The 22,590-nt window shown below is 36.3% G+C and overlaps 2 protein-coding genes across 7 annotated transcripts in view; one reads left to right on the top strand and one right to left on the bottom strand.

Annotated features, from left to right (window-relative positions):
- Nucleotides 1-22,590, top strand: part of LOC149069516 (uncharacterized) — a 65,594-nt gene that overhangs the window by 3,510 nt on the left and 39,494 nt on the right. For 2 of the 5 annotated variants that reach the window (XM_089249546.1, XM_089249548.1), the window contains exon 1: nt 13,765-13,955. The exons of the other annotated variants lie outside the window; for them this stretch is intronic. In XM_089249546.1, coding sequence (XP_089105672.1) covers nt 13,931-13,955 — 25 coding nt within the window. In that variant the 5' untranslated portion in view covers nt 13,765-13,930. Of the gene's footprint in view, nt 1-13,764; nt 13,956-22,590 lie in introns of those variants that run through there. 5 annotated transcript variants of the gene reach the window in all.
- On the bottom strand, nt 4,176-17,445 carry LOC149069517 (uncharacterized). Of its 2 annotated transcripts, none has more exons than XM_089249552.1 (3): nt 16,938-17,445; nt 13,618-13,698; nt 4,176-4,794 (listed from the first exon to the last, which is right to left on the bottom strand). In XM_089249552.1, the coding sequence occupies exons 1-3, from the start codon at nt 17,113-17,115 to the stop codon at nt 4,613-4,615; spliced, it is 441 nt and encodes a 146-aa protein (XP_089105678.1). In that variant the 5' UTR covers nt 17,116-17,445; the 3' UTR covers nt 4,176-4,612. The 2 variants fall into 2 exon arrangements, with proteins under 2 accessions (XP_089105678.1, XP_089105677.1); XM_089249551.1 differs by having other exon boundaries at nt 13,618-13,695; nt 16,938-17,429.

Consider the following 22,590-nt stretch of genomic DNA (forward strand, 5'->3'; position numbering starts at 1 on the left):
AAACCATTGTTTTAGCAATTTATCACTGATTTGGCAAGTTTTCATTCGCTCGAAAGCTGCTGTTTTCACGGACTGCACACGAATGGAATGAACTCAACTACATCTTTTTTCATTCACGGCAAAAAATTCAATTTTGGCAATTGTGTTTTATGAAATATTAGACGATGCCCATAGAGAATATTATGGTTGTCTTATTCTAAGTATGGATAGCTTTTCGATTTACCCCAACATGTTTATCGTATTTCTTTTTAAACGTGTCAATTGTGTTACAATTTACTACCTCCGGAGGTAAGCTATTCCATTTATTAACAACCCTATTAGAGAGAAATTCCCTGCGACACCATAGCCTTGTCCCTCGCCAATCGATACTGGTGTCCCCTTGTAAAAGCAGTCGATTGGCGGTGTACTAAAAGTTCATGGTCAATCCTATCCATCCCGTTGAAAATTTTGAACACTTCGATCATATCTCCTCGACACCTGCGTTCATCTAATGTAAACATATTCAAAAAATGAAGTCTTTCTTCAAAACTCAATCCCCAAGCAACAGCGGGGGCCATGTTTGGTGTTTGCATAACTCAAGCCCTGTGTGCCAATAAGGACACGCGTAGCTCTTCCCTGCACCCCTTCAACCAAGTCTATGTCCCTCTGTAGGTATGGTCTCCAAAACCTTACAGCATACTCCAGTCCAGGACGAACTAAGCCTCGAAAAGGCGGAAGAATGGCTTTAGGAGAACGCGAAGAGACCTTTTTGAAAATGAGACCAAGCATTCTATTTGCTTTTTTGACCACCGCTGAACAATGTTCAGAAAACCTAAGCCGCTTGTCAATGAGTATTCCCAAATCGGTGACCCTAAATGCATCTAGGATAGTGACACCATTCAACACGTAAGAGAACCGTGGGTTGTTCGAACCAAAATGAGCGACCATGCACTTGACAACGCTAAACTTCATGCTCCGTTCATTTGCCCATCTGCAATCCTGTTTAAGTTGGTCTGGAGCAACTCCCTATCGCTTTGATTCCCGATTACCCCCATTAGCTTCGTCATCTGCGAATTTGCTAACACTCACACCGATACCCTGATCGAATTTATCAATAAAAAGTTAAAACAAAGTTTTTTTACGCCTTTGAATTTAATTTACGTTTTATGCGCGCACACAATTCGTGAACCACACCCTCAATCATCGGCGATAAATGCTGAAGACTTCAAAGCAAACACCTCCGTTTATATTACATCTAAAAAAATGAAAATTTTAGTGAACGACCTCTCACAGCCACATTTCACTAATATTTCGGGCATGCAGCGTCAACATATTTCAGCTCATGGCCCCCTATTGATCACATTTTTCTCTCGTGGCTCCCCTGTCCTATCCAGGGCCCCCTCTACCCTCATCCAAGAGTGAGATACTTCCTATTTTTTTTATTATGAATGAAATTTTAATAAATCGGATCAATCTCTGGAATCCTGGCTAGGCACGGATTCAAATGATGGATTATCATCTCTCCCAGGAGTCAAATTATATTGCAAAAAACGGCCTGTGTAAAATACGGGAAAATCCAACGAACATGCACGATAAATCGACCCTCTCAACACATCAACCGTTGCTCTGGCGGCCCTCCATACTTGCTGGAAGTAACAGCTTACATATGAAAATCATAGTACCAGATCCCATATATAGTGCAGTCCCCTTCCCTCCATTATAGACATGAAGACCCGGGTCATGCCCCACATAGACCCAAGGGTTAAGATGCTCCTGGTTGTAGGGACGGATCTGATGAATTCTGAAAGTACTAATATTTTTCAACCATGTTTCCCTTTTTAAAGCTTTTCTCTTCACAGCTCTCTATGACTCCCTTCACTACCTGTCGTGGATCACCTTTGTTCTGATTTTCTCCCGTGCCCCCCCCCCCCCAGAATATCCTAGGACCTAGGAGATAAGAGTGGGGACTTTTTTTTTTGCTCTTACATGTAAAGTACAGTCAAACCTCGTTAGTGCGTCACCCGGTTAACAAGTCACTCCGCTTACCAAGTCATATTTTTGCTCTCCCAAGAGTGACTCATTAATGAGGTTTGACTGTATATAGTAGGAGGATACATCGCGGAGGTAAATTTTTCTTTTCATAGGGTTACAGCAAAGCTTATCGATGAGGAGGAGAAAGGTAAAAAAACAGATCTTTGGATTTATTCCACTGGCGTTTGGATGCAATATTACGTTCTTGATCGTCAAGTGGTTAAAGGGTTTCAAAAATTACTCCCCCATCCCTTAGCTGTTTATACAATTCCCTTCCTGTAAGTACTTGCCGTTGCAAGTTGATGCGAAGTACCGAGCACTAAGCTCTCGTCTTCTTCGTCTTGGTTTAGGTAGAGATATTGATCAGTCAATTGCAAAATGGTTGCTTTAAAACAACCACCATATTACTAGTAGTATTTACCTGCAAGTACTTTAACAAATAAAAGCATCAAATAGCAAAAATACTTCACGAAATTATGAGACATCCTGTACTTCATTTAAATAGTTTAAAAATTTTAAATATTATTAGAATTTGTATACTTGAATGTGGTTTGTGAAAAAAATATTCCCACAAAGAGGACTTTTTCTCAATACAGAAAAAAAGTTTAATTTTTTGTCGATAGAGGACGCTGTAAATGATTCGGAAATTTTTTTTGTTCCATTGACAGTATGAGTAATTTATTTAATGTGTTACCAACTGAAACAAAATATTATGAGCATAATCGCATCACTCATTACTAGGGATACGTAAATTACACGGAAAAGAATATAAAAAAATCCGAAGTTTCGCATTTATTCGCAAAAAAATATGTAAAACTTATTTCATATCACAAAATTCGAATTTCTTCTCTTTCACACACACATTCAAATAAAGAATGTATTTTGGAGAAGCTTTCTAATAATAAATGTGGGTTTTTTTCAAAGATGTGTAGGCATTGTCATGGCTTCAAATGGACAGAATATAGTCTACCTATATGCTGGTAAGCATCATTTGTTGCGTTGGATGTCGTGTGTAGAGCCAGTATATTTAAACTTCTCTCTGCTGCTGTGTCTTCACCAGTTTCACCATTCTTATGTGTAGAATTTTGTTTTTTCGTAATAATGCCCTTGAAATTGGCGCACAAAGATATGAAGTTTATTACACTCCACAAAGCGTGCGCGAATGGATAATTTGATCCTCCCAAGTTGTCAATTACTTCCGTAATTTTCCTACAGAACTCGAAAACGAAAGTTTTTACGAGTTAGAATTTTAATGTAAAATTTTCCGTAAACACTTTAGGTGGTTTTTAAAATTTCCCTGATTCGCATTATAACTATCATATTGGAAATAAAAGCATGTCAAAAATCCAGGATATTTCAGAGTGACCGAAATACAGAAGAATAAGTTTGACGAGATATCTCGGGATTGTAAGGGTTAAGGATCTTATGCTCGAGTTATCGTCAAATTCATCGAGAAAAGCAAAAATGTTTCACACATTCGCTCCGATAAATGGCAGCTTTGAACCATGAATTCCACAAGGTTACTACAGACGTCGGGAACAGTGTTGCTGGAAATTGTGATACTTTATTTTTGTTGGCTTGAATATGAAATTTTCATAATTTTTTTTTTTGCACTCAAAAAAAACCGTCTGTCGGCCACACCATAATTCAGTTCTTTGAACTCATCAATGAATACGTCACCCATAAGATTCACTTCATGCACCTAACATTGGTTAGTGCAAAATGTTACCAAGTGGTGCTCTTAATAAATTGAATCACGCAGTCGCATAATGTGCGGAATCTGACACTAGGACTCTTACTCGAGATATTCAATTTCGTATTCTTCTAAGGAGTCGACTATAGCTAGGGAGCACACGGAAAAAGTTAGCGACGTTTAAAGGCCGAAGACTACACCGACGTGACGTAATTTCACGTCATGTCAGAGACGTCGTGAATTCTGATTCGTAGATATCCTGTGAGGCGGGAATTACACTTCACATAATTGGTGTAATAACATAATGTAAGTTAGACATTTCGCTGAAAAGTAGTACAATTCAAATTTTCGCATTGATTCATCAAAATTGACAAATTTCACATCGCAGTTATTTCGTAAACATGAAATTTACGTATCCTTAATAATTAGTGAAACTCGAGTGTTCTCTCGTGAAAAAAATATATACATGAAATTCGTATACGAAAATATTTATTGCACAAACTAGATGTACACATTGGGACAAAGAAACATTCTCTGCATTCTGTGCAAATAATATCATATAAAAAAAACTTATAACGAGCAAACAGCTCATAAACAAACACCATTCAATTAAATGATTAGTACTATGTACAAATACTGTTAGTGAATCCTCAAAAAAAAAACATTGTCGGGGGATTACACATAAGAAAAAAGACGAGCGAGGGGGTCAAAAAAAAACATTTGGTAGGCCAGCTACAGGTGAAAGGTGGGGGGGACTAAATATAATATGTATATGGCAACGAGAGTTTTCTCATATTTGTGTTTTTTGTAAAGAAAAGGACTTCTTTGATTACGAATACAAAATTATTTGATTAGAAGGAAAATATTCCAAAAAAATTATCTGTATGTGGGGGTTTTTTTTTCTTCTCGTTAGAAAGCTGGAGTGTTGAGCCCTGCCAGGCAAGTAGCATTAGCTCCACAGATCAGCCTCTGGAATGGCCTGTGGCGGAATAACCTAGTCATCAGCTTGATGAACAATGCGGTGATTCTATCTCGCCTCTTGTTTCCTGTGCCTTCGGCTTGTTGCTGTTTGTCGCCGCCGCCGCCACCACCTGTAAATCGATAAATCATGAATTATCAGATTGTTTTTTTCTTCTTTTTTTTCCAACTTTTATATGTGATTATTAACCACGTCTGGATCAGCTGATAAACAGATCAGAGTTTGTTTTGCGGTTTTCGATGCGGATGGTTTTAGTGATTAAGATCGCGTGGAAAAACATCCGGATCTGACAATACGCTGGAAGGCTGATGGTCGGATCCAAACGATTTTCTGTCTGAAGCTATTGCCCTCGTCAGTTGGTCAGGTATATAATGATTTTTTTTAGTTCTCTTACACCCGTTATAAATCTCAAATTTTACGAGAGCTACTCGAAAGGTTCAGTTTCTATCAATGGTTAATGCTGAATTTAAATCATCACGTTTACATTTGTTACGCGTATGAATATCGGTTCGTTTCAAAAACAATCGTATAGATTAATTTCTGCAATTACTGCTCTGCTCCAGAGAAATTCAATCAACTGATTTGATGAAGCTTTTCAAAGAAATGTCAAAGAAATATTTTTTGCTTATGGATGCCATTAATAGACAGCTTAAGTTTCTTTAACCCCTTTACGATCACGGGCGTAATATTGCGTCCAAACGCCTATGGAATAAATTCAAAATTTCTATTTTCTTTCTCTACTGCTGTTCATGACTTTTTTTTACCCACATATTATAATCTTTCTACTATGTAGGGTGCATGCACGTGACATGTTCTGCGAAACGTAAGGGGTGAGAGATGGGGCCCAAGTGGAACATGACACGCCCTACAAAAAGTCTATTATTTCTGCTTCCGAGTAATGGTGGATAATCGATTATGGAAAAAAAGGGCGTTAAGTCTGAAAAAACTCAAATTTGTGAAGTGTGAGAAATACATACAAAAACTGAGCACATAATGGGATTTTTTTCCGCTCTTTCCAAATAAGTGACACCAGTTACATCGTAATATCTGGAATAAATGGTGAGCTACAAGCGCTGAAAGATTGGCGATGTTCAAAAATAGTCAAATTTATCAAAAACTTATCCATTGCACTACTTTCGAAAGAGCCTCCAATAAACCATACCGATGTTCTAGTTCAGGAGAAATTATCTTTTGTTTGCAATACATCACTGGAATCTTCGTTCGTCGAAATAATTGAAGCTGGTTTTGGTGGCAGTTCGATCTTTCACTTCACCAATCTCTCAGCGCTTGTGAAGCTCCAATAAATACAGATATCCTGTAACTAGAGGTAATGTCACTTCATATTTTTCAGCCAAACCAAATTGTCACCAAAATCTCTAACCGCCAATTTCGAATATCTACTTCTACAAACGCTGATTTCAATGATGTATTGCGAACAGAATGATGTATTGAGAGACCCCCCTCCCCCCCGAACCAGAACAATATAATTCATTGAAGACTCTTTCAAAAGCTGGTGCAATGGACACGAATTTGGTAAATTTAACCGATTATATCTAGGAGGGTGTTTGCGGAATTCGCGATTCAAAATTTTGGCGACAATTCGACTTTTAACTTCGCTAATCTGACCCAAATATTTCGATGACGCTAGTGTCACTGTCTAGGATTTTTTCTGCTATATTCCAATGTATGCTTAGTTTTGTGTAGGTCTCTCAGAAACTTCATTAAGTCGTGTTTTTTCAGACTTGAATTTTTTTGGTATAATCGATTATCCACCATAACTAGAAAACAGTTTGAGATTAGGCAGGGTTGGTAGAAGGTTTCATGTTCTTCATGTTTCATTCTTCGGTTCGTCTATAACCCCCCTTTCGTTTGGCACATCAGGTTCACCCTGTATACATGTAAGAGCGAAAGAGAAGTGTACAAGTGGGGTCGCGGGAGAAAGAGACGAGTTTTTTTATCTGCCTTATCTATATTTTCCTTTTATACTTTTTCTTCTCCTTCCTTCTAACGTCCGGTTAGGTTGGGAGAAGGTTACCAGATTTATCACCGATTTCACAAAGAGATAATCCAACTTTGTTGCCAAAAGCTTGTACGTGAGGTGGTTAAATGCTTGTCTGACTCATCCACCATCTTTGAGCAAAAGTGTAACATCAGTATTACTTCTGTAGCCAATTGCAAAGGCGCCATTTTGGCAACTATGTTTTCACTGTTATTGGAAACCTTTTTATTAGTGATAGTATTCTGTGCTATTATATTTTTTATATTTATATTTTCATCGTTTTTTTTTAGTGTATAGGACTATTCAAAATCATAAAAATAATTATTTCTTTTACACAAAAAATAGCACAATTTGCATAAAATATTTTGAAAAAAACCACATTAAAATACATTCGGTAGTTATTTTTTTTTTTTTTCCAATTTTTATAATTAAAAGCTCATGTTTGCCAACAGGAAATGTTTCCGTTTTTAATTTTTACTGCTTTTGTTTTTCGTCACAAACATATTCAAAATAACCCTCACGAACCGAATTTCATTCAATTTCCTCAAAAATTTCACGAACTTTTTGTTTATGACGTATTTGAGATAACTAACCATGCATTTATAAATACCTCAATATTTACTGAACAACAATTTTTTATTGTGATAAAGGCAAAACATTGTCGTTGGACACCATTTTTTTTGTTTTTTCCCTCACGTACCATTGTATAGATCTTATGCATGGTTGTAATAAATTTTTGTTCGTGTCTTTTGAACCAAAATAATAATAATCAAGGATTTTCATCCAAATAAAGGAAACAAAGGAGAAATATCACTAATTTCAGTTTTGAGGCTATTTTTCAATAGATTATTTATTTAAGCGGCAATGAGGAGATATCTCGCCTCCATAAAATTCTCTTATGTCGTCGTTGACAAGTCCAAATGTTTTCTAAAGTTTATTTCTCAACGGGAAACCTTTTACCATTCCCTCTAGTTTGAAAACAGAAAAAAGTCTAACTGAAAAAAGCCTACTTCATTAAAAACAAAATTTTTCCAAATAACTAAGTGAGATAAACACAAAAAAATATTCATTTTGGTGTTTAGGTACCAAATCCAAACACATTTGCTGAAAACATAAAAAAAACAATTCAAATTTTTAACGTCTTTTTTCCTCCTTGAAGTTCTTCAAATCAATAACCATCTGTATTTTGTAAATGTATGTTAACTGAGAATATATAGGAATCGCGAACGCATCATTCCAGGGGGTGGAGGTGGTTGCCCAGGTCGATGAGATACTCACCTAAAGTACCAAAGGATGTTAAGAGGTGTTGCGAGTTCGATACCCGGTTCGTCCTTGTCAGAAAACTTTCCTCACAGGGGTACAACAAAAAACGGCGACTTGACCGCAGCAAAAAATTGCTACCGCAGGGGGTGCGCTAACCCCATCGAGGGGTTAGCGCACCAACCTCTCGATGAATATGAAAAACAAGCCTGCCTTTCGGAATCGGCAATAAATTGTAGGTCCCGGTCTAATTAACCCTCGTGTACAGAAAATGACCGTGGTGCGACTCGAATTATCAATGATCACTTCCCTACAAAAATATTGCCGAATCTTCTCAGATTTTGAATTTCACTATTCGTTTTTGCATTTTTTTTTCCATCTACGGTCAGTTCTGGAAATTTATTGATGCAGTTGCACGAGTTAGAACGGTACTGTTCGTCATAATGTCTCCATTAACTTGACGTTACGAGCGAGCCTAGAGATAACTTATTATACCTGAATCGTCACTAAATATAAGACCTGCCAAGTTCAACGCTTTTCTTTATTAGACGGTTTTTTGCTCGGGACACACACACACACTAGTCCTATAATTCCGTATGATATTTATTTCATGTCCTTACTTCACTTCTGCACAGGGGCGGCTTGTGAGAGGTCGCAATGGTTGTCAGCGTGGGCTTTAGTTAGACATCAGAATTTTCAAAAATTACCCATAGTGAAAATTGACATGACATCACGCTTTTCAACCATGCCCTGAGGACGGGGATGTTAAGAGAACTTGAGGGGAACAGCATAAACAAGAATAAACTGTCACAAGTGGGAGGGGGGAATTTCGGTGCTCCCACCCAGTAGTTTTACTGGAACGGTAAAATAAAGGCAGAGGAAGAATCCGGTCTTCTCACTTGTCCGTTTCTGAAGCTACTTTACTGCACACCAACTGAGGTCATATATCGCCAGGTGGCAATTGTCAACATGTAGAGTTAGGTGCGAAATGAAGGTGCCATCTATCAGTGGTCACTCCAGGCTCGATAGGTAGCCCGAGTGGCGTGGTGGTAAAATGCGTGTCTTTCACTATGAAGGTTTCCTATCAAAGTGTACGGGTTAGTGAGTTTATTAACTGAATGTAATTCGCTCATTATACATTAAGCAAATCTGTTTGTTAGTGTGGGTAAAGCCCTGCCCAATAGTCATTCGCAAATATTTGCCGTCCCCTCACTCAAAGAAGCAGCAGCGGCATAGACCGGCTACACACTAGCCCACTCTGGCCCGATGTTTCTTGGAGAATATTTGCTTCCAGAATAATTTAATACGCCAACGCGTGTTATGGCTGTTGGCGTCCTTCGACCAATGTGTGGCGAGATGGATAGGAAAAACAGTGACACACACACACACACCCTTTACTGGGGGTGGAAGCTAGAAAGTACTAATCGTTTTGTTCGACCAGCCTCCAACATCCGACGATCATTCATTCAAACCGAGCATTACTCCGGTCTATTGCCATGGGCAATTTACTACCAATTGAGTTATACGTAACGTGTGTGTGTAGGTACCTAAAGCCTGCCTCCCACTCAGTGCCGTCTTAATGCATGATACTACCAGGGCACGGCCCGGGGGATTTGAGAGAAGAGGGGGCCTCACAAAAATGAGATCCGGTTGAAATTTTCTAGGATTTACCAGGTAAGGCCTCCGAAACACCACTTGGCCCGAAGACCCTGCTTCCACGACGTCCGGAACCAGGCCCAGGATAAGATAATTAAGGTTAAAAGATGGTCATTGTTCAACATAAACCGCAAAATGCCTCCGGCAGCCGCAGTGAAGAAAACCTCGTACTTTTGTTCGGAAATTTCTTCACGCCTGCTGCGGTTTCCGGAAGCCTTTTGTGGTTCATGTCGAACAAATACTTTATCATTTTTTACCTTAATTATCATACCCTGTATCTGGTTCCGGACGTCGTGGGAAGTAGGCCCTTATAGTCTGAGTGCGTATGTAGCGTTGTGCTTGAAATTTCAATGCGCCATCTATGAGTGAAGTGTAATGATTGAATATTTGTAACATTGCTCTCTGTAGCGAGAAGATTGGCTAGCATTCGTGCCTCGAAGTTGGGAATTACGGGAAATCAACTTCAGCCGACCCACACTGGTGGGGTTGGAACCCGGATCTCCGCGATGGGAGTCCGTCACTATCACCACATTTGACGATTATTGCCCATGTTGGAGCGGGGAGCGGCCACACTACTTGCCTATGGCCAATCATGGAACACATTGGGCCAGCCTTGACACGAGTATTAGGAACTCTTTAGAATTACTGTACTTCAAGAAATAGTTTATAAAAAAATTATCCTTTTTTTAAGTCATATACATTGACATTACCTCTACTAAATATTTCATGATTAATGAATGAAATGTCAGTGAATATATAAAATTGTTTTTTTTCCCCTTCGATGAAAATTGCTTTTGTCGTTACTACCACCTCTTAAAGTTTTTCCCACCTTTTCTGAATCACCCTGTATATGTAGTAGCTTCATTGGATTTGCTCACGAGGGGGGAAAAAAGAGAAATTTGAGAAAAAGTTTATAAACATAATTTTAGTTTTTGCTGTCAAATTTTGAAAGAAAAAAGCGATTTCCCAAATCATGTCTTTTGTTATCGGACTTTGGCCACTTTGCGAACTTGCTGGCCAAAAAACGAAATTTGAGCATTGGCCGGGTCTATTTATAGCGCAATTAGCGAAGCGGCTAATTTCGGGCTTTGGCAGCTACATACATAAACCTATAACTGCAGTAAAACCTATTTTACGGACACCAACAGAACAAAAAAAATCGTCCATAAGACAGGGTTGACCGTTAATCAGAACTGCGAAATGCATACTTTTATTATAAATTATTAGCAAATTATTTGGATATGAAAGAGAAGGGACCGCATCTAAGGGGGTGACCGTTAGTAGGGGTTTTACTATAGTAAGGATTCTTGCCTGGGGGAGGGGGATAAAAGGATGGCAGCAACATTACTCTGAATTGAATTGTGAAACCACACAGTACAAAATAATTATGCCATTGTATGAAATCACATCGGTTCATCTTGGAAAATGGCATCCATTGGGGGCAGTTGAGAGTTATTCGTAAAGGAAGACCATATCTTTGTTTTAAAGTGGTTTTGTAGATATTGTGACGTATGTGCAAATTGCCGTGCTGTGACGTGCACATCTGGCGCTGCAGTCCACCGACATATAAACCGGAATCAACCTGGGAAACACTACTGCTCTCTAGCCACTATATCTGCGCTAGTCGTGCTGATGATGATGCCAATCTCAATTCTTGATTTGATGTAATTAATACTAATGTTTAACCTCTATAATGACATGTCTTGACTGACTGATTCATTATCGCCGAGCCAAAATCGCTGAAGTTATGAATATGAAATTTGGTAATTCAAACCGCTGGAAGCTATGAATATGAAATTTGGTAATTCAAACCGCTGGAAACTATAAATATGAAATTCAGTCAGTATTATATTTTATAATATGGAGACTCACACCAAGACGGGATTTCTAGACACGCAACACCCAAGGGGGATCACGAGGGGATTCAAATGTTATTGGAAGGCATCATCGCCAAGCAATTTTCAGATTACCAAATCCACGCGAGCGAAGCTGCGAGTAACAGCTATAGTTGGTAATAGTTTAATAAATAGTAGTTATATAGCAATTGAAGTTTATACTTTGAATATGGAGTCATACACCATGTCACCAGAATATAAACAAAAATTCTCTAACAGAAAATCAGGACTGGAGTTGCCGTACAAGAAATATTACAATGTGGGACATGTTTTCAAAACACAAGGTGACAAGTTGAAATAGGTTATGCCCATATGCAATTAGTTTCGCTTATAACGTTCTCCCTTCGGATGTTTTCCTGCTTATAATATTCTCTTAGGTCGTTATAAGCGGAAAAACGTCCTATCTCCATAGTCCCAACTCTTAATTGGACGGCTTTTATATAAAAGTAACCAAGCTCCATTAAACCAAAACTGAGAAAAAGCTATTTAAAGTTATCTTTCGATTCAGTTATCTCTTCAGTTTGATAGTTGGTTCAAGTGCACAAACGGCATCACAGCCTATATATCACTTGGTTCTATTTTGGTGATAAATCCCACTTCTTTCAATAGTTCAGATGTCGGTATATCTCAGAAATTTTAAAAATGGTCTCTGGTCACTTTTATATAAAAGTCGTCCTATTATTAAGATTTCCCTTTCAAAGCGTATTCCTCTTGCAGAGTTTTCATGGCGGTTATTTTATTTATTCATTCAATATTGCTTGGCCGAGGCCTATACAACGGAATGCGGTGATGAAGTTTGACAGCGACGATTGATCTTACAAAGGAAATAGGGAACTGTTGTACAATCTATAATGTTTGACGGGAGGTTTATTTTTCGAGGAAAGAAACTAAATTTTAAACAATCTGTGTAAAGCAAAGATGGGGTTTCAATTTTTGTGAATGGTTAATTATTTTTTAAAAGTATGAAGCTGGAGTTAGAAAATTCGAAGTGTCGATATGAAAATGACCATGAAGGATTTTGAAAAGTAAAAGTAATTGAGGGAGATGTCTATTGGTAGAACAGCGGTTGTATTTTGAGTTGGTGCTTGAGTTCAGTGACGGAGGCAGAGGATGACCAACAGTTGAGATTGAAGCGGGCGGATTTATTTTGGATAGTATATATTCTAGTTTGTCTGTATTGAAGAGAGCATCGGGCCCCCAGATTTCACAGGCATATGAGAGTTTATCTTCGTTGTAAATATCTAAAGGCTGAATGCATACTTTGATCATTATTAAACCTCGATTTTCTCGGCATGCCGAGTGGTGTGATGATTCGATGCTCGTCTACCACCGTGAAGGTTGTCTTCAGGTCCCAGGTTCGAACCGAGAGACAGAATATTTTTTTTTTCTATTGAGCTTTAAGCTACCACCGATTGATGGCGCCTTCATTTCCAACCCAACTCGTAAATGGCAGTATATTGTTTAGAGATATGTGGCCGGAGTTGGTACGTGGTGAAGTAGAACCCACCAATATTCAAAAATCTGGTACCCCTCGAGTTTCGAGGCATGCCGGATAATGCGGGGAGATGCATTAGCCATCATTACTTGAATACAATAAATTTTCTTAATAGTTATTTCTCTCTTACTGATAAACAAAATACCCCTCAAAAAATTTAGAGAAATAAAATTAATTTTCACTCAAATTTATATTTTGGGAATTCTCAAGTTTATTATTCATTTTAATTTCTTTCATAATTAAATTATATTTATTTTCAATTTCTCAAAATTATCATTTAATTAATACTCTTATTAATTATCATTTATATTTTCCTTTGATTCTTTCCTCTGAAAATTGAAAACAAAAGTATCTTCGAAGAAATTTTATGAGACACTGGGACATTTCATTGAAACACGGGACAATCCTGCAAATACTAAACCTACCCAAGACCAAAACTCTTTTCAGTGGTATGACCAGAGCTCTTCTCAGATTTCTAGTGGTACAAAAAAAAATAAAATTCGGTAACTTCTCTAACCACGGCACTCGCTGTAAATACTTGACATATCGATCCCAAATAAACCAGGCCAAATACAACATAACCATCGAATAGATAACATGTTTGACTGCTATTATTATTCATATGCTTACCAATGAGAGCGCTGAATAATTGCGTCTTCATATCTCTGGCCATTTTCATATAATTCAAGTCCTGTCCAGGTGGCCATCCTACTACAAAGATAAAGAGAAAAAAAAAACGTGAATAAATATACTAATATACATATTGAAGTGTTATTATAACCCAATGACCTATAAGTAGCTGAACTTGCCTTACTCTCTAAGAGAATTAGAATATAGCTTAGTCCTTTTCCTCTCTCTTCATGGAAGTAATACCGCAAAAGCACATAATTAGAATATATTAAGTCAACGTGGTCGAGGCTTCGTAGCGGAAATAACTAGCCTGATGGCCGCGATTGAACTCTTTGTCGGTAAATATATAACCGGTTCATATTCTTTTTTCCCGTCTATTTTTCTAATAAAAACCTAGCCGCTTAAAATAAAAAATAATAACCAGTTAGAAGACCCCATAAAAAAAGAAACCATACTTTATAATGATTTCTGTCGTCTCCCTTTACGTGAGAATGTATTGTTCGTTGGGGCAAATACATTTCAAGATATCGATAGTTATCAGATACTTCCGTGTTTTTCTAGTAATGTATATGCATGCAAATGAGAATGTGCTTTTCATCCAAAAGATGACTTTTTTTCATGCGTACAGCTATATTTTGTTATATGATAATCTAAAATATTTATCTATAGTGTTTGTTATTTATGGTTCTCACAGAGAAATCAGTTGATATATGGGTTTATTATTTTGCTTTTGAATTTAGAAATTAACTAAAAGTACGTTTATCACCTGAAAAAGTAGAAACCACTGAAATTAGCGTTGATTTTATATTTATAAATATTTTTGGATTCGATACAATATTTAATTCATTTGGCACATCCATGCCGATTTCACTAATTAACTTCTTTACATCTGAGCCAAAACTGGCTATTAAAAATATTTCTTTTTCATTGATTTGTCTTAATTGTGTATCAAAATTACCTTTTAAAAAAATAATTAATTTGGGGTGATATCGTTACCATGACCATTTAAGTTATGTAAAAGTGTACCTCAGGTTTTGACCTGAAAAAAGAATCATTAAACACCATTTAAAACTATATACACACGTGTACTTCCGGAGCAAATGAGGATAAATTACTATACCCTTTACATTAGAAACTTGAATTTTTAAATATTGCATAAATTATACAAGTGTTATTAGTATATTTTACATAAGTATTATTGTAAAATGAGTCATTAAATCGAAAATGAATTGTTTAAACCTCGTTATTTACTTGATGCTCTTAATATCTTGGGCTGAGAAAAAAAACAATCTATCGCTACTGTCCCACCTGGGGGCCATTTGCTGAAGTTAAGAGAGACTATATTAATGTCTCGACTTCAGCGCCTCACGCCGCAGTGCGTGGAGTAATAAGGAAGGCAAGATGGTGTCTCCAGTGGTGTAGGTGGTAGCATGCTTGCCAGGTTTGGAAGAGAGCCTGGGTTCGAGTCCCGTCGGAGACCAGATGACATTTCTTTCCGAGATGAACTCGTCATAATATCCAGAAAATTTGTTTCCTTGATATTTACTTTTTTTTGCTTCCATCCATAATATGAAATTAATTTTCCTTCGATTATCGTTATTTGAAAGGATTTCTTTTTTGATTTATCAACTAGAAAATTTGAAAACAGCTTAATAGAATGAAGTCCTTACAAAAATATTTAATTTCGCCAAAAGAGGGATAAATTTCTTGCAAATTTCTCCACATAAAATAAAATCTTCTTTCTCAATCATAACTATTGTTATGTATAGCTATGGGTGTTGTCTTTTTTTTTCCCCGACACTTGATTTAGGAACGTTTGTTAATTATAATCAATGTTAACTAATTTCGTAATATCGATAATTTTCTTTTCATTTTTGAGAATATAAATTTTCATAATGTAAATAAATAATGCACGACAATAATACTTAAATCAACGTAAACCATAGTTATTTTACAAACCCAGCTCTTGTAAAAATTATAAATAAAATTGCATAAATCCTATAAAATAGAACACGATAAGAGAAATCGCCATGAAATTCATCTCTTCATTTCATATAGTGTTGATGAAAAAGTTGCAACAACGCAGTAAAATTTGGAAAATTTTTCGCCTTCGTTACATGATTACATTTAAATTCTGAAACGATTTCTATTCGTAATTTAGTTTTTTTAGATGAATTTTTCCAAGTGAGAAAGACTTTAAGAAGTTTTCTCTTTTTTGTAATCAAGAAAGAATTGGTTTTATCTATTACAATGTTGAAAGATGTGGAAAAATTGTAAAATATTTCGGAACATATAAATAGCCTTTTGAAAATGTGAAATTCTATTTCTTCTAATTATTTCATTTTTAGATTAATATGCTGAGCTTTGTTCATGTATTTGGTTTATCATCTTTAAGAAGCTGAGAGATTACTTTAGAAATATGTATAATAATCAGATATTGTTATACATGGATATATTTACATAATGAACATTTTAAGGATATAGGACATTCAATATAAGGAACGATGACATTCAATTTTGGTGCTAATCTGTAAATTTGCGTATAAAAAATTGATAATTTGGTTTTCAATATTTCATGACAAATTAACACATAAAAGAACGGATATTTCATAATTCTCATCCATTAGAAATATTTTTTCAAACATGTCATTTACAAGTAATTTTATTTTTAATTTTTCATTCATGTTTTTTGTAAAATTTCATTTTTGAAGTAAATAAATATGAATCAAAGCATATTTTTTCATATTTCTATCGATTTTATAAACATTCCTATCGTTAAAGTTTACGGAAAATCCCCGAGAATTCGGCAATAAATTTGTACAAGCATTGAGGAAAAAATTCATTTTTTGATCTAGAAAAACATCTCTAACATTTTCTTTAGGGGGGGGGGGACATTTTGTTTAAAATATATATACATACCGATATTTGTTCTAGCTGTATAAGGGGATATATTGATTTTGACATACAGCCATAAATCTGAGTACGTGAAATTTTGCTTCGAAATGTTTACCCTTATCAATCAATTTTCCGAAGATTAGTGAAGCAAACGTGCTACCACATTTCCAATAATAAAACGTTATCCTCTATCGGAAAAATGTTTGCTTAAGAGATCATTGAATTTTATAATGGATATTTTGTTGATACGCAAATCTTGAATATACATTTATATATTTCACAACAGTAATTTGTAATCTCAAAAATAAGATATCTAACAAATCCGTTTCTTATTATGTTTTTCCCCAGGAAGCGTTTAAATTCATCAAGTAATTGCATTGAACACATATTTTTTTGGAAAAATTTTATAAAACTTTAAAACTCACCCGAGTCGTAATAGAGACCTTGTTGAGCAGGTATCAGGTCCAAAATATTGACTTGAGACCAAGTCTTCTGAAGAGACACAAGAAACAGAACAGCAAAAAGCATCCAATAAGATGACCGCATCATATTCGTGGACTGTCCGTGTGTAAATCGAAAAGATATCCGAATGACTTTTCTCATTCACATCAGAGAACTACCTAATGGCAGTTTTTTTTTTTCGCTTTTTAACTTTTTTTTCCAACTTTCTTCAGCTGTAAATTGACACACACCCGTCCGTATGTTGAATACAAAAAAAAAAAAAAAAACAAGCGACCGAAAAACCGAACTCGTGGGCGAGAACCGAACGCTCTCACCGATGCAAAAGTCCAAATGGTTTGGCGATTCTCTTCTCTCTCTCTCTCTCGGTAAGTCCAAGTTCAAGAGCACGAATGAGAATAAGAACTGGAAATAGGCAATGCTACCTTATTATAAGCAGGCCTGATGTTCCTTGGGGCGGACAAACCCAATAACACACTAACCTTATGGGGGACGTTCGCAAAAAGATCAGTGGCGTTTCGTACGCTTTCTGATTTTCCTTTTTTTTTTTCTATTTTATTATTTTTCCTCTTCAACAAGTTCGTACTTCACTGCCATTTGTTCCTATTTTTAGGTATATAATACCGCTTTTTTTTTACCGCTTTATTTGTCCCTTTTTTTCCCTTGCAGACAAAAATAAATGAAATTGAGTGGACGAAATGGAAAAGAGATAGACAAATAAAAATCGAAACCTTAATTTCTCTTCCCGCCTCTCATACCACGCCTCCGATATATAAAAAATAATCAATGTTTTTTCTTAATTCCCCGCACGATATAAGCCCTGGGTTTTTTTTTTTACCCCGTGTGTTGTCGCTTTCACCTCTTAAATATAGAAAGCAAGAGAAAAAATATATATAATAGTTATCATTGCCCGTTGGGCACTTGTGACCTGTTTATTTTTATTTATTTCAAGTGTAAGGTCAAGAACCTTTTTTTTTAATTTTTCACTTGTGAGTGTATGTGTCTGCTACTGAAAGCGTTTCTTTAATGATGATGGGAATTTATTATTAAGGTGACGAAAATTTTTTGGTAAATAATTTTTTTTTTTGTTAATATGTATTATGTTTGTAAGGTCGAGGGGTTTCGGAGCACTTAACGTGCTAAAAATGACAAAATAAATGTCGGTGACCTCTTCCGAGTTGAAGTCGGTGATTTACTCGTAAATCCTGTACATGAACTATATTGTAAAATTATCTCAATTACAATTTGTTAACTATTTTCAAGTGAATGAAAATTCTGTTTACACCTTTTTTACATGGGAATAGGTCTAAATATACTATGGAGAAAAAAAACCGCTTTGACGTTATGCTTGTCAATCAAAATTGAAAGTGTTGAAATTGGAAATGAAGTCACTCCATTGAAAATACTTTTTTTTTTACACAAAAAAAATGCATCTTAAAAAATCTTGATAACCCTTTTAGACTCGAGCATTTAATTTTCGAAATTTTTATGCATTTTTGATGCTCAAGAAAATCATTACATAAATGTCAAAATCTTTTCAATTTTTTTCAAATTTTCCATTTTGCATTTTTTTTTGTGAAGAAATAATTCATTTCGTTTGTTTTTTTTACCCATGATGATGCGGGATATATTCATCTTCACATACATTTTTTTCCAGAATTTTGTCGCTAAATTTTATGTAATGAATCACAATTTTCTCGGAGGCACTTTCTCCTGGAAGTCACTTTAAAACTTTACCCCGGAAGTTCAACTTTAAATGTGGTCCTCTGATGAAAGAGCTCAAAGTTCATATTTACCACATTTCTAACTCAAAACTCACTCAATTCTTTGAGTCAGCGCCTAACTGCCTGAGGTCAAGAGAAAAAATTCTATAGTGAGGAAAAGAAGCTCACACATTTTTGGCACCAGGGTTCGAAAGGGTAATGAAATTATTGCATGTTTTTATCCTTTTCCTAATCGGTTGCTGAATATTTTACCCCCCCCCCCCGCTTTCCCCAATCAAGTTTGAGATTGAGTATACGGTCTATCTTGCTTGTGTGTGCGACTTGTAATATATGTACATATCGATTTATAATAAATTAATTTAATCGATGAATTTAATTTTTGTCAGGTTATTTGATCTGATCGTTTCGGTAACCATCAGCAATTGCCTTTTCTTTGGGGAACGTTCACCAACAATGCATCTTTTCTCTTGACATAGGTGTGTTAACAATGCATCTTTTCTCTTGACGTAGGTGTGTTAACAATGCATATTTTCTTTTGACATAGGTGTGTTAACAATGCATATTTTCTCTTGACATAGGTGTGTTAACAATGCATATTTTTCTTCGACATAGTTGTGTGAGCAATGCATATTTTTCTTGATACAAGTATGTCGACAATACATTTTTTTTTTTCAGAAATAGGTGTGTCAGAAATGCAATGTCTTTTTTTTTCTCCACACAAGCAACAATCATTCCTTTTTTCTCTCGATACAGATGTCGCCTATGCATCTTTTCTCTCGCGGAAGGTTTGTCGGGAATACATCTTTTTTTCTCGATACTGGTGTCATAAATGCATCTTTAATCTCGATACAGGTGGGTGTGTGTCGACAATGTATTTTTAATATCGACGTATCAGCAATGCTTTTCTCTACACAGGTGTGTCATAAATGCTTTTTTTCTTGACACGGGTGTGTCAGCAATGTAATGCCTACCTTTTTTCCCTCAATGCAGTTGTATCGACGATTCATTTTTCCCTTGATACAGGTGTTAACAATGCATCTTTTTACTCGACACAGATGTATCAAAAATACGTCTTCTCACTCGACAGAGTTGTATCCCCACTGGTACCAATTTTTCTATCGACTGACGTCTGTTCCCGATACCCTTTTTTTAAACTGACAAAACACTTGTGTCTTTTAGAAACGTTTATCTTCAATTCTGTGAAAAAGTATCTATATGAGAATGCTTCAATTTTCAGCAGTTCCCACGGGAAGTTTATTTTGACAAATTTATTGAACACTCAAAACCTGCAATATTTGTGCATTTCTAATCTCTCTCTCAAGCTAAACGTTATTCTCACTGTTCTGCCATCGAATATAGAAATAAATGGATATCCGTTTCCTTGATATATTGGGCTGAGAAAAAGCCATCTATCTCTAAATAACATTTTTTTTGTAGTAGCGTGCTCATTAAAATTGAATACATATATAGATTCTAGATTTTTATAGCTCCTTGAGAACAAAGTATACATTATGCCTCGCAGGCACATTAAAAAAAGTTATTTTGCTTGGCACAGGAATAAAATAGTCCTCGTTTTCATGATTCAATCCCATTCCTAATAGTAAGGTTACACAAGAGGATTATGGGGAAAAATTCTTTTCTTTTTCCTCTCAAATGCAATCAGGTGGGAAATCGAAAACACTGTCATAAGGGATTTCATAAATCCTTCAATAACTGTCCTTGATTCCTTAAACATTCCTCATAATAATTCATCGCGATGAAGTCGCATCGTTCGTTTTGGGGTCACGATTACGTGATGATGCTCAAAATGAATTCAATTGTTTATTCACTTAATTGCTCATAGGTTTAACTTAATGTAAGCGGTACAATATTTATAGTAAGCATTATGGAATTAAGAAGCTATAAGAAAAGAAGTGCGAAAATTAGCGTTGATGACTGTGTATAAGGATCTTCTTTTGCAAATATCAGGATATTAAACGGAAAACACCTGAACCATTGATATGCATTATCGTGAAGCACAATGGCGGGCACCAAGATAATGCATAATCAAATAAGGCTAATAGATTATTTCAATGAAGTGATCCGTAGCCTACGTCCGTGAGTTAAACTATATATCATGGACTATGTGTCATGTTAATGGCCTCCTCTGCACATTTCTTTGGATGACAAAATAATAACCTCGATTACCTGTTACTTCTACAGGCCTGATGTGGCAACGACATTATTTTTTTATAGGGGTTAGTTCCGTCTTATCGTCATAATTGAACTTTGTTTTTGTGCCCATCAAAATAAGATTAGCTGAAGAAACAGTCGACATTCATTATTTGATACCTTTAAGAGGGCATTGTGTTTCACAAATGTGCGTACCAATATGAACGCGAAGAACATAAACAATGTTCTCTTAAAATAGAATGAATTTCAATGACTTCATTGGTAGATAAATTGCTGCGGATATAATGCTATACAGTGTGTACTCGTTATTATCAAATGTATTCCTCTGATTAAGGTACTTCCAACAACTTTATAGGCTAAATGTACCAAGAATGGCGATATTATTGCTAAAAAAACTCTAATTCAAGATCGTAAAACCACAAAAATGTTCCGATGACTATATTTGTATAATTGCAATGAGTTTAGAGCAGCGTTTCCCAACTTTCCCCCGTCGTCGTCTTATCGGTCGTAGATCCTCGGCTGTGAGGTTCCGTGTAAGGTTCAGGAGAAAAGAAATGGAAGGCGTGGGAGAAACAACACGGTCGCGAGAAGGAGAGAGGAGTGGGAAAGTTAGTACCGAGGAGACATGACGGTTTCGTTGGGGATGTTGGATAATAAATGAAATAAAGTGTTTTCTTCTTTAATTTTTCTGGGAATTCAGAACCCATTTCGCCCTGAAATCGCAGTAGAAGCCGAGGACCTACGACCGATAAGAAAAAGACCGGGAGAAAGTTTACCGGCACGTACTCCGTAGGATGTGATGAAAAATTAGTTGTCGTGGGAAAATGATCAGAGTTAAAAAAAATGGAAAACCCAAGTTATTTTGCATTTACATGAAGTAGTTGGAGCATGAAAAGATGGAAACCACTGATTAGGACTTGATGCTAAAACTCTGTAGAATTTCAAAACACCCACTATCATAACAATAAAAAGCAAAAACATTTCTGATGAGAGTGTCATTTTCTTGCAGTATGCTTCCTGTTCGCGAGTTGTGGGAATATCTAGATGAGTCACGTCAAAGAACTCTTATGAGACGAAGTGTGTCTCCCCCTTCAAGACGGGTAGCACGGATACTTGCAGTTGGGTTTTCCTAAGAACGCATTTTTTCTGCGCCGCTTACAAAGTGGCACGCTATACACTCACCAAAGGAAAAGCAGTTCTACGACTGTTTTCCCAACAGAGCAACACACCTTACACCCGTGTTTTACATTGAATGTGATTGGGCGACTGCTTCCGAGGGAGTCAAATGCTTCGTACGCCAATCTTCCCTTCACTTTTGTGTCCCCCCCCCCCTCCTTCTTTTTTTATAATGCAAAATGGCAAAAATACGTGGATATGTAGACGACAGAACAGATCATGTGCCACGCTTGGAAAACACAAATGCCTAGGCTAATAAAGTAACACGTTTCTGCCGACGCGAAATGGTTCATGCGGCGCAAAAAAACCTGCTCTTACGGAAAAATCGGCTTAACAAAAGATTTATTTTGCAGAAAACCGTCGGCTGTTTCACCGACCACTGCAGATGTGAATGGCATGGAGGCGACGGTTATATGGATTGGGGCGGTCATAGATTCTGGTTATTTGTATATTATTCTGCGTAATTGCTTATACTGAAAAGCAATAATGGTGTCATCTTCTGTATTGGACAAATTCAATTCTGGATTTTATCGTCCTCAAGAACAAA

The sequence above is a fragment of the Pholcus phalangioides genome, unplaced genomic scaffold (genome assembly GCF_987345545.1).
Source record: "Pholcus phalangioides strain wild (caught in Gottingen) unplaced genomic scaffold, Ppha-v1.0 ptg000022l_1, whole genome shotgun sequence".
In the NCBI taxonomy this organism is placed as follows: domain Eukaryota; kingdom Metazoa; phylum Arthropoda; class Arachnida; order Araneae; family Pholcidae; genus Pholcus; species Pholcus phalangioides.

Excerpts from the sequence above, each read along its gene's own strand:
- LOC149069517 (XM_089249552.1), bottom strand. The coding sequence starts at position 17,115 with ATGAGAAAAGTCATTCGGATATCTTTTCGATTTACACACGGACAGTCC. Across the intron at positions 13,699-16,937 it reads AGGTCTCTATTACGACTCGG|TAGGATGGCCACCTGGACAG; the intron begins GTGAGTTTTAAA and ends TTATCTTTGTAG. Across the intron at positions 4,795-13,617 it reads ATTATTCAGCGCTCTCATTG|GTGGTGGCGGCGGCGGCGAC; the intron begins GTAAGCATATGA and ends ATCGATTTACAG.